We start from the raw sequence: 13092 nt of genomic DNA on the forward strand, positions 1-13092 counted from the left end.
TCAGTATCTCTCTGTTTTTATGCTGTGTTAATTCCACCCCCCAACCTATCATCATCTTGCAATTCTGAATTTTGTCTTAAAGACTCTGAGGATATATTTTCTGAGTAATTTTTAAATTGAGCTGACTCCCAGTCGTGGTTCTGTAGTTAAAGCAAAATTTATGTAGGGGTAAATTTCATTTCATATTCTTTCTTTTTTTTTTTTTTTTTAAGTGTCGTCAAATAAAATCCGAATAGTTGTTTAGGCATGTATATGGGTATATGGGTGACATGGTGGCACATGCTTGTAATCCTGACACTTGAGAACCTTAAACAACAATTCCAATTCAAGGTCAGCCTAGCTTTATAGTGAGACTATCTCAAATAACAGTGAATCAGTAAGTACACAAACAAAGACAATGATATGGAAGTAGAAAGCAGAGAAACCCTTGCAGCCCTAAAAGCAGATAAAGATGACCTGTGAAGAACCTCACACTTAAACCTTCACTGGAAGAGGCCGTGGATTGTGAGCCGCGCAGCAGCGAGTTTATTTACTCTGGAAAGCTGAGGCTTTGGTAGAATGGATATGTGCTTCCTTGAGTCTTCACCTCTTTGTCGTTCTCTCAGTCTCTCTGCTAACACTGTACACATAAACGAAATGACTGATCATACTGCGATAGAGAGGCATGTAAGGCTTAGCTAACTCACCTCTTACTCTCAAGAGTTGTTTCTTATTTGAGAGAGCTATCTTTTCAAAATCTAAACTTTTACATGTCACAAATTCTGATAGTATCTTATAATTTTGGAGCTAGCATCATTTGTATAACAGCTCTAAAGTATATTAGGAAATTTTCATAAAACACAAGCCACAGGCTGTATCATAGATGGAACACTTCCAGTGACAATACAGCAAATTAAATTACCTTATTCATGAGTTGTGTCGTCTTTGTCTCTTTCATAGTGTTGAGATTTTTAGAGAACCCAATGTGTCTCTTGGCATCAGCATTGTTGGTGGACAAACAGTTATAAAACGGCTAAAGAATGGAGAAGAGCTCAAGGGAATATTCATCAAACAGGTGTTAGAAGACAGTCCGGCAGGAAAAACCAATGCACTAAAAACTGGAGATAAAATACTTGAGGTAAGTGAAGGTGAAACAATGCTTACTGAAACATTTGAATCCATAAAAGCATCACTTAGGCAAAACTCATGTTTAGAATAATTGGATTGACTTGGTAACATCCATTTGTGGCGCTGTAGTTGGGCAGCCATATGCATGCTATATGAGCTTCTCCAGCTTGTGAGCGGGGAGCAAGTAAAACGATAAGGCAAAAGCCACATCTGATTAAAAGACTTAGCATAGCATTGTGTGTAGAACAGGTGGACGCCTGCTTCCCCAGAACCTTTAGCAAGTTCTGGGTTTTGTGCTTGTGTCTTTTCTACAGAAAGAAGTTGACCTTAGAAGGGGTTGGATCCGTGGTTCAAGTGTGTTCAGTTTTATGGGAGACATCTTATTTATTTTTAAGATTTATTCTTTGTTCATTGTTTTTATACATATGTGTTAGTGCTGCATGAATTTACGTGTATCCTGTGCACACAGGAGACTGCAGCAGCCAGAAAAGGCTTTAGACTAGAAACTTGAGCTGCAGGTGTCTGTGAGCTGCCGTGTTGGTGCTGGGAACCGAGCCCAGGGCATGTGCAGGAGCACTAAATGCTCTTGACTGTTAGGACACTTCTCCAGCCCTGGGAGTTAGATTTTAACTGCACGTGAAATGCTGAAAGTGCTCTAAGGTATGAGTGGGTATGTACCTTGGGCTTGTTGGATGATACCAGAGTAGGTATCTCTAATTTCATGTAGCCCAGGTTGGCCTTGAACCTGTTTGTAACCGAGGCTTGCCTTAAACTTCCATTCTTCTCCCCTTCACCTCCCGCCGGGACTGCAGGTGTGTGTCACCATACTCGGTGCAAACATACTAAGAGCAAACAAGTCTTCCTTTCTCTGGAGTATGTGCAAATGTTATTTGCCTGGGTTTATGCTAAGTCTCTTTTTAAATTTGAATAGAGCTATCAAACTGTTTCCAGGATTGACTGAGCCATTTTATATCCCAACAAGCCACGAGTAAATGATCCACTTTTCCACCTTCTCAATCTAGTGACAGTGTTGTGTGTTTGGCTTTCTAGTTGGCATATGGTGATGCCTCCTGTGGTTTTAGTCTGCAGTTCTACCTTGGCTTAGCTGGGTGTGTTTCCATGTGCAAATCCTTGCTCTCCAGGAGAGCTTCAGAGCATGCTTTCAAGTGGTCTGCTGCCTTACCTTCTGTAAACTAGTAATCTGGGGCCCAGAAAGGTGTCTCCGCAGTTCAGAGCCCTTCCTTCCATTCACAGGACCTGATATGTTCCCAGCATCTTCATTAGGCTGCCCACACTGCTCATGGCTCTATCTGCCAGGGATCTGATGCCCTCTTATGATCTCTGCAAGTACTGGCAGATATGTGACATATGTATAAACATAAATCAGTCAAATTTTTAAATAAATAAAATAATTTTCCACCCTTACCTGCTTGTTTTTTCAAGCTCACACTGGGACTTGAAGACTACATTTTACTATGCAAGTGTAATGAATCATTTGTTTCCTCTTTTTCCTGTGATTCCTGTGATAAAGCTTTTATTTGGTTTGTTTTTACTGAAAGCCGGTGGTGAGTTGTGTCTGTATTGTAAACAGATACCTTTAAGCAATAAAATGAAAGGTTTAGATACATAAGAACTTCCTTAAGAAGTGTGTCTTCATCTATGTGGACACTTTAGTTCCTGCATTCCAACTCTAAAGCTAGAAAACCGGGATTTGCATTGAAGTGTGTCCAAGCTCCATTTGTCTCTAGCATCCCGTCAACTACTCCCATCTCGCACTATGGAATCCGTGAGGGAAATCCCTGCGTGCATCCTCCAGTCCTGTTCTTCATCCCTTGGGCAGTGTACTCAACCTCCTGCTGACTGCAGCCCACCCTAACCCAAGGCATTGTTCGGTTTCACTTGAAACCCTGGGTCTGTGCTTTTGGAGAACCGTGGACCTGCTAGTAAGTTAGGCTCTCTGAGTTTCTATAATAAAGGACCTGAAAGTTACAAGCACTTAATAAGAGAACCTGTGTGTGATTGGACACTTCGTTTGTTAGCATAGATTGAGAAATAGTCAGTTTCTGGGTTGTACTGATAGTTTAACTCAGTTTAATGGAAAGAGAGTAAAAGTCTGGAAAGGTCCCTCACTCCCACTCAGAGGCTTGCTTCTGTTACATATAGCTGTGTGCTATTGCATAGAGACCTCGACTGGAATGGAACCTTCCCAGCCTTCAGCTTAGAGTCCTCATATGAAGGGGGCTTGTTGTTAAAATGTAACTGTCCTCTTTGCCCCCTGGTGGAAATGCTATTTTCTTTAGCCTCACTGTTCGGGAAACAGTAGAACATTTCATATACAGTCATTTTTACTCCCTAGCTGTGGTCTAACACATTCATTTATGGCTTTTCTCACACCCAGGATGATACACATAAACTTGAGCTAGCTTGTCCACCATCTGGTGCTTTTCTAACCAGACGCCTTCTTCTGTGTTTTAGGTGTCTGGCATAGACCTGCAGAATGCCTCCCATGCAGAAGCCGTGGAGGCCATTAAGAGCGCAGGAAACCCTGTGGTGTTCGTGGTGCAGAGCCTGTCATCCACCCCAAGGGTCAGTACTGCTTCCTACTTCAACATGATTATTCTGTTCACCTCTGCTCCCCTAGTCTCCCAGTATTCCCACAGTCTCACTGTTGCTTGGCTTTACTAGTTGAAAACGTATTAGTTCCATAAAGGTTTAGCCTTTCCTGTCAATTTCTATTTTTTTAGGCCCAGTTTTGATCTGCTGATGAAAATTGAGTCATGACCCCATACGTTGGTTTAAACAGCCTGAGAATCACAGCCCTGTTTCTGCTCCCTCCATGCCTGCTTACCATTTCTGCTAACACAGTGACACACTAGTTCACTTTTCTCAGTCAGTTACTGTGATGTGAGGGAGGGTCAGGTGGTAGAGAGGCCAGTGGGTGTTGTGCATGTTTGACTCATGTAAGCACAGAAACGCCATCAGTGCTGTGCTGTTGTGTGATAGGTTGTAGAATTCTCCGTAGCCTTAAATCCTAGAAATGGAAGCAATATGTACTTCTGAACAGTAGAAGAACTGCATAATTAACCGTATTACTTGTGTCTCAGTACTGTAGTCTAGACCTTCAGGGAATACAGAAGATAGTACCTGTGAGGAAAACAAGTGAATAGCTGGCTGCCCCAGCTTCCCCGCTTTGATGGGATGCTTTGCATGCAGGAGAGCACTTTCTGTATACTGAGCTGCAGCCGTGGCCGCGGTGGGTAGCTCTGCTGAGTTGCCACGCTCCACCACTGTGCCTTCCATTCTTGGTTTGTTGCTCACCCCAGGAAGACTGAGAGAGTGAAGAGCATAAAATCCTCTCATTCTCATATGATTTGAGAGTCAGTTAGGCGCATTGGAGTCCAATTTGTAAACTGTATATAAGATGGAGAAGTAGTTGTGGCTATGCTTTCATTTCTAGAACTGCATTCAATAGCAAATAGTTTTCTGCCAAATGGCACATCTACAGAAACAACTGTGAGTGAAAATGAGTGAACCAGGATATACATTATGCTGCCAACCTTAAGTGCCCTGCTGAAAATATTTTGATGGTTATAGATTCCACTAAAAATGTCGTGCCTCTAGTAGCTTTTGCTAGTGAGCCGAGATACAAGGCTTTTTCATGGATGACATAAACTCAGCTGTAAAAACAGGAGCATCGCCTTAGTAGCCTCCCATGCTCATGTCACTTGGTCCAGGGAGAGAGTAGGCTGCCAGACTGTAGCCCCTGACCTCCAGCTGTGGGTATGTGCTAACCAGTGGTGTTAGACATCAGGTTTACTTTTTCCTTTTTTAACCTGGTTCAGCACAGAGTAATTCCCAAGTCAGTGACAAATCAAGTTTCATGCCTTTGCTAATAAAGGGGTTTGGGTTAATTATTGCCACATGTCCTCAGGATAGAGGGTAGCAGATGCAGATAGCACCCTCATGGTTGTTAGGGTATGTTGAGGAAGAGAAAGGTACAAAGCCAGTGCTCATAGGGAAGCTGTGGCTACACAGTCCAGAACTATTGCTGGGCGGAGAGATGGCTCACTCAGGCTCAGAGCACTTGGCGCTCTTGCAGAGGACCCAAGTTTGGTTCCTGGTACCCATGTTTGACAGCTCACAACTGCTTGTGACACCTTCTCCGGGGGATCTGACACCCTCTTCTAGCCTTAGAGGGTACATACACACACACACACACACACACACACACACTAAAAATAAATCTTTTGAAGAACTAAGTACAGTCGTTTTCACTGAAGTAAAACATTTCTGAGACCTTACTAATACTGAATTAGTATATTTAATATAGTAAAAGTGAGTAAAATTTTACCATTTCATTTAGATCAAAGTGGAGAATTTTTGTTTTGTTTTTAATGTTATCTAGATAGGCATTTCCTTTAAATTTCTGGAAAAAAAATGTTCCTACCTTTATGTCAGCCATCAGGTTTTATGTGTAATTATTTGTTAGCCATTTGAAGCGTCTTGAAACAATTACTGGTAGTTAGGAATACAGCTTCTCAGTAAAGTGCCTAACATGGTGAGGCTCGGGATTCACTCTTTAGGACTAGAAAAAACATGACCGAAAATACTGTGCTTTCCTAAGATGTTTCATAAGTAACATTACAAAGGGTTATGATTTAGGAAGTAGCAGTCATATGCCAGAGGCAGCTGCTGCAGAGGGAGAGCCAGAACAACCCAGCTCCTGGGTGTACCGTTGGCTGAACATGGTGACCGACACGCTGCAGGCCAGCCTGGGCTACCCTGTGTTCTAAGTAGCTATGAGTAATGGGTGAGGTCCTGTCTCCAAAGCCATAAGCCAAGCAAAATATGAAAGCTGTCCCATCAGCATCAGTAAGAATTAAAATTGTTTTTTATAAACTTGAACTTCAGGATGCTGGAGAGGTGGCTCAGTGGTTAAGAGCACTAGCTTATCATGCAGAGGACCTGGGTTCCATTTCCAATACCCATACTGTGGATCACAAGCTGCCTATAACTGGTTCCAGGGAAATCAGATGTTCCAGGGGTCTGATGCCTTCTTCTGACCTTCTGGGACTAGGCATGCATGTAGCGAGCAGACATACATGCAGGCAAAACACTGATATGAAAGGAAGGAAGGAAGGAAGGAAAGGGAAGGAGGGAGGGGAGAAAGAAGAAAGGAAGGAGGTTATAAACTTGACCTTCTTTCATTTAGAAATAAATACTTACTAAATGCAACTATGTATCAGACCTTGTCTGTTCACCACAGATTTTACAAAAAAAAAAAAAAAAAATCACTCAATTTCTTCTCTCATTGGGTAGAAGAAATAAATTTGTAATTTATCCTTCAAACAGTGATAGTGAGATAATTATCAAGTCTATGAAGTCTGCTAAATAACAGATTTCAGCTGGGAGTTCAGAGATCAAATAAATGAGGGTTCCTATCTTTTAGCATCTAACTGAGGTCTCCACTGAAATTTCGTTTGCAGAATGAGGTATTTGAATGACAGTGGTCTAACTTTGTAGTGGTCTTTGTCTTCACCTTATACACAAATCTTTAATTTCTTTGTTTCCTGTGACATACATGGTTTTATAATACATATTTCCTTCAGACTTTACCTCCTTATACTGATTGCCTTGAATTGAATCTCTCATATATTTAACTTGAAATAAAGTCACCAAATTTGTTAAGTCTTTACTGTCTAAAAACAGAAACAAGGGCTGTAGCTTCTCCAGAGCCAAGCCTGCATGAGCAATGGCACAGGCTAATAAACAGATAGAAAGGAATGTATCCAATTGCATTGTGTGCCACCCACCTCCACAGCCCTCGCCCATTATGCTGGACTGGGAAGATGATGAGTTTGAGGCTAGCCTAGACTCCATAGAAAGTTCTAGACCTACCCGAGCGGCATAGTGAGAAAAGTCACCCACACCACACTAAAAAAATCAGGAAGGTGGGGATAAAGGGGGAGATTTTTTTTTTCCTCTCCCTCCTTCCCTTCCTTCCTACTTTTGTTCCTCACCCTCTCCCTAGACATGGTCTCAGTATGTAACCCTGGTTGGCCTGGACCTTGCTATGTACACCAGGCTGCCTTCAAACTCATAGAGATCCTCCTGTCTCCACCTTTGAAGTGCTGGATTAAAGGCATTCACCGCCTTTTGTTTTCCTTTGAGATACCATGTCACACAAGCTGGCCTTGAGCTCACTGTGTAGTCCAGGCTTGGGATCTTCCTGCCTCATCCTCACGAGGACTAGGATTATGAGTGCATCATCACACCATGTTTAGAAAAAGACATTTGAGGGTGCTCATCTTTCTTCTTCCCCCTTTTGTTTGGTGGTGGTAGGTCATCCCAAGTGTGCATAACAAAGACAAAACTCCTTCAAAGAACGAGGATCAAGACACTCCAGAAAGGAAAGTGAAGGTAAGCCAGGCCAGCTTCTGGGGGAGGCTTTGGTTTCTGTTTCCATAGCTGAGCAATGATGGGTGAGCATGCTGAGGTGTACCGTGCATTTCTGCTGGGTCTCAGCCTGCTTCTTGACAGGATAAAGTGGGAACCACATGAAGCATAGGCTAGATGACCTGTGATGCACAGTCAACCAAGGACATCTGTCACTTTTTCTGTTCTGCTGGCTGCCTAGCCATTCCCAAAGCATGCTTCTTACAACTAGCAGTTTCCATTTACACGTTGCTTTTCTCCAAGAAAATCAAAATATACCTCTACTGGGGAAAAAAAATATTTTTTTTCATTATCAGTCAGAATTAATCATCCATTTTGTTTTCCTGCATCTATCCCAATAGAATATATTGACTTAAAAATTATCTTAGGGTATGGTAGCAGGTAGGGTGTGTCTTCATTTTTCTACCCCATTAAAGAAATTGGCTCATTGTTTTAAAATAGAACTTCTTAGGTAAAATAGGATTTACAATGCAAGGCTGTCCTGTCTAGGGTTGTGGAGGGAGGCTGGCTTCTGAGCTTGCTCTTACCAGCCTGTCTATTCCAGCACGCTCTGCTCCTCAGTTATTGATGCCTGGAAATCAGTCTTGTGTTCTGGTGGAGTGAAGTTTTTCTTTTTTCCTATTTTGTTCTCTAAATATTTACACATATATTCACTTATTTCTATGTAAATTTAGAGTCAACTTATCAGTTTCCACAAGTTAGTGTTGTGATGTTTGGGGTTGATTTGGGGTGAGAAAAACTGTTCTGAAGTTGCAGCCTTTTAATTGGCTAACATGTTTTTCTCTCTATGAAGTTACTTCTGTTTATTAATGTTCATAATTCAGAAAAGTATAACCTTTAATTTGCTCCTAGAAATGTTCCATTTTGACCGTGAGACTTTATTACTTTCCAATTTATTTCAGTTATAATCAGACTACTTTTTATATAATATTGTTTTGGCATTTGTTGAAAGAATTATCAAGTCACTTTGATTATTTGAATCTTGATTTGTATTTTGTTTTGTGTTTTGTTTGTGTGTTCTTGTTTTACTGAGGGGGTCTTGTGTAGTCCTGGTTGTCTTTAAACTTACTTATCTAGTGCAGAGTGGACCTGAGTCTCCCATCTTCATTGTGCAAGTGCTGAATCAGGTCCAGCACACCTCTCTCTGCATCTGGATTCTCAGGGATACAGAGGATATGAGTTCAGTTCCCAGTGCCTGTGTCTGACAGCTCACACCTGCCTGTAACTAAAGTGTCTAAAGGATCGAACCTTCGGGCCTCCACAGGCTCCTGAACTCCAGTGCACATACCCCTCTCCCCACTCCCCCCCTCCACATACACATGCAGATGATTAGATTCTTTTAAAATTTTACAGATAGTGGTTTTTTTGGAAGAAAGAATTTCTAAAAATTACCACAAAACCATCCTAATCAAAATAATATGTTTAGTTTCACTGTTTTCTGGAAACTAAATATTAAGTTTAAATAACACTAGTTTCTAAACTCATGAGAATTGTTGTTTTTTGGGTTTTTTATTTTTGTTTTTGCTTTCAGGACTGTTACTGTTTACTAAAACACAAACGATGGGAAGATATGTCATTAAAAATGAGCAGTAAGAACTTTCCTCAAACGCATACAGCTTTTAGCTGCTATCTGAGCTGTGTAACCTTGCATTCTGTGCAGATGCAGATGTACAAAACCGCTGCTCTCTTTGTCAGAGAACTGTTCCTTTAGAACCAAAGCATGTCCTAGCATGAAATCAAACAGGAAACTAATAAGCATGTTCTCTATTACTTCTCAGGTAGTGGCAGATAGATCCCATAAACTCAGCTTGGAGGGGCTTGTCATCACGTACACCACCCAACGGTGGGCACAAAACCAGACCCCATTCATTAGTGTTGCTGCTGAGTTGCAGCCCAGGTGAGCACCAGAGTCAGACCTAACCTAGTACCAAAGCACAAGCACAGAATTGGAAATAAGCCACAGTGAAACAGGAAAAAGTGGTAGGGTCAGTCCCTTCGAATGGCATCATGTAAATGAGTTTAAACAGCTCACAGATTGCATATCTGTGAGGCATCCCTGTTTAATTAGTTCTGGAAGGTAGGTGGGCCTACACATCTCACTGGGACTTCCAAAACTGGCAGTGTATAATTTAGAAAAAATAATAAAAACAGTATTCAAAAAGCTATGCAAAATGTACAGGCATCGAGAATTTATTTAACTAGTATTGAGAGTGACAAGATATGGTGAGCCTAGTTCAGGGAATAGAAGAGAATCGAGTAGTTAATGTTCAAATTTAGATATGAAATTAGTTCAGTCTTACAGTACAAGATATCTGTAGCTTTGGTGCTGTATTTCCCCATGCCCTGCTGTGGAGAGAGAATCACGTTAGGGTGGCACATGCTTCAAATCCCAGAACTTGAGAGGTAGAGTTCAGGGTCAGCCTTGGCCACATATAGAATTAGAGTCCAGCTTGGGCTACATGTCACATTGGACCATAGCTCCAAAAAAACAAACAAGAATTGCTTGCATCACTGTCAGTTTTCTTTTTCCAAAAGTTCATCTTTCAGGCAACAGCATGAATAAAAGCAGATATTAGACACCCAGCAGATATGCAGGGAGGTCACCATGTACCGGGGACTAAGGCTGAAGCTGTCACTCAGCGTGACTCGTTCTCTGTGATAGTGGTGTTTTCGTCTCCTGGCCTGCATCAGCACTGGGAGCTCCAGCCCTCTCCATTACTGGAGGGCGTGGCCATGTGCACACCGTTCTTTAATGCCAAGCAGGAAGGTCCCCCGGGGGATGGACATGGTGCACACCTTAATCCTGGAAGCTCTGCAGAAAGATGGTGGGTTCTAGGCCAGCCTTTTCTCAACTTAAAGGATACAGCTGTCATTTTGTTGCTTCTTTCTTAATAAATGTTTCACATTTAACTTCTCTTCAACACTCTTGCATTTTAATATTTTGTGTTTCCCACACATCTACAATCACTGATTTCATTAGACATTATACTCAAGAACTGTGGGTGTGTGCTTTCTTTTATGAATCCCAGAGAATGCTTTCTCTTCAGGAGGAATTCACTCTGAGGGTCTTCTGTAATGGACCAGTGTCCGCTCAGCAGAGGTGGACCTTGCATTAGTGGTTTTGTTGGATAAAGCATAATTGAATGCTCTTCATTGAAGTCCTATAGGTAGGCAAATCCTAGTCTAGTCATTTGGGTGTTTGTGGAGGGCTTGAGCACCTTAGCTCCTACCTGCAGCTGCTGACATCTCTGTAAGGTTTGGCATGTTTTACTTTTTTCTCACACTCAAGAATGTGCCCTTCTGTGAAGGTAATTTAACACTGGAATTTTGTTTCATTTTAACTGTCTACAGGAGTCACATATTGTGGTTCGTACTGTGTTATTTTCTATATAAATTCAGAGCACCCTTATGCAGAAATAATTATACATTATAACCATTTCCTTTTAACATTAAATGTGTATGACTATCTAAAAACTATGGACATTTTGCCATTTATAAAAATCCACTATTTTATTTACTTTTAAAGAATAACCTGTAATTCTTACAGTGAAAAAAACTGAATGATTGTAAAGTTGATATGTGGGGTTATTATTACCTTTATGTTATTTTGAAAATCCATGAATTATTTGTCACTAACGCAGAGGACTGAGTTTGATGGTATAGAGGGAATGTGTAGGGCTTCCTTTCTCACAGGGAGGAGGGGTATATTCTTCTAGTAAGGACAGTGTTCTTCAAAGCTATGCTTTTGAACTCCTGTTTGCTTCATTGCTGTATTTGTATAAAATTACTTTCATAATACAACAGGAACTGGAGGAAATAAGTTATATTTATTTTACAGTCCTGAGGTTATTGCTGAAGTCCCCTGCAACCGGACTATTTTCAGATTATTATTATCATTATTTGTCCCTGAAGAGAATTGTATAAACTCTGTTCTTGTATAATTAACTCTTTTCTTGACTTTTGTCCCTTCAGAGGCATGGAACAGCTCCGCCTCCCATGAAGCTGCCCCCGCCTTACAGAGCTCCGTCTGCAGACAGTGAGGAAAGCGAGGAAGAATGTGCCCTGGCCGACAGTGAGTTCCTTTGTATTATCTAGGGTAGATGCAGAATTTATTAAATTATGCTGCTGTGACTGTTGTGAATCAGAATCATAGGGCTGTAGGTCTTCAAAAATGTGCACGAGTGCATGATAAAAATAAAGTTTTTAATCTTTGAAACTTCTGTGGCTTTTCTTTCCTAAGCTTTCCTATTTGAAATTAACAAAGGATATTTAAGAAAGTTATGTTGTACGACACTAATTTTACTAACTGGTTGTGAAACAGAAAGGCTAAGTCCTGTAAACCAGGGTTTTAACCCTAACAGCATGAGCTGGGCATAGACGCCAGTTCTGGATACTTACTGTGAAAGAATGCTGATATTGCTTGTGTGACAGCACAGGGACTCTCGTGTCATATGAAGATACTGGGAATTTGTTTCATGATTTTATTTTGCAATAGTGGAATCAACTATACATTTGGGCAGAGGTTTACTAGAGGCTGTTTTTTTAAAGGTGTCACATTGTTTTTTGCATGTACAGTATGTACATTCAAGCCTGGTTGCTATTTATGCAATTTCATTTATGGGGTACGGAAGTGGTTTGAAAAGTAAACAGTGACAGTGCTGTGCAGTTTGTAAATCTACAAAAAGTTATGGACATTTTCAAGGACGAATTTTGTGTCCTTTGAAATGTGTATATATGTTACATCTCCCTTTCAATTTTTTTCTTACTAACATATTGAAAAGTATTTTGATAGAAAAATTGAGTTGAAAGCAGGCTCTAGAACCTTTTAGAATACGACCTTAAGCGTGGCCTCTTTAAGAGTGCTCAGAACTTCATGTGATAATCGTGAGGGTTGGATGAAGTAACAGGTTTCAACAAGCCACATGGTACATCCTCCAAAAGGTTTTGCTCTTCCTGTTGATATTCATGATCATTAAGCTCACTTTGTTATTTTTATAAACAGGAAAACAGAAATGAAATAGAGAAATGTAAGGGATAGTAAGGGTGACTTCCTGAAAGTTTGATGTGTACTCCAGGGCTCTGCAGAGCCCTCTGACTTGCTTCATTTTCACTAGTTAAAGCTTTATCGAGTGCAGTCTGCTGCCTAGAAATGTTATCAGCTGGGGAATGAATAAGCAGCTCCTTCTTCCTTGGTGGCGTCAGCAGCAGAGGTAGAGAGACACAGTACTGTGGCACCAGCTCAGCCCCCTCTTCTGGGGAACCACAGACCAGCCCGCTTCTCTGGGGAGCCACCAGCTCAGCCCCGTCTTCTGGGGAGCTGCTCGTACTGGGTGTCGATGAGTGTGAGCTCCCTCTTGTTCTCATAAAGATGTTAAGGCAGCTGTTTACAATGCTGGTTCTGTTTGGATCACTTTGCTTATCAGTAAGGGACTGGATGTCCTACAGTACCCTGAGCAAAGAAAGTGGGACTCAGGGAAATTGAAGTGTGTCTGAAGTCATACAGCAAACAAAGAGTAGGAATGGGGTTTC

At 41.3% G+C, this 13092-nt stretch overlaps 1 protein-coding gene across 2 annotated transcripts in view; it reads left to right on the top strand.

Moving 5' to 3' along the window:
* Patj (PATJ crumbs cell polarity complex component) overlaps positions 1–13092 on the top strand; it is a 307127-nt gene that overhangs the window by 126568 nt on the left and 167467 nt on the right. For both annotated transcript variants that reach the window (XM_055628777.1, XM_055628778.1), the window contains exons 24-27: positions 940–1117; positions 3583–3693; positions 7450–7527; positions 11536–11635. In XM_055628777.1, coding sequence (XP_055484752.1) covers positions 940–1117; positions 3583–3693; positions 7450–7527; positions 11536–11635 — 467 coding nt within the window. The remainder of the gene's footprint in view (positions 1–939; positions 1118–3582; positions 3694–7449; positions 7528–11535; positions 11636–13092) is intronic.

The sequence above is a fragment of the Psammomys obesus genome, unplaced genomic scaffold (genome assembly GCF_907164565.1).
Source record: "Psammomys obesus unplaced genomic scaffold, mPsaObe1.curated_primary_1811, whole genome shotgun sequence".
Taxonomy (NCBI): Eukaryota; Metazoa; Chordata; class Mammalia; order Rodentia; family Muridae; genus Psammomys; species Psammomys obesus.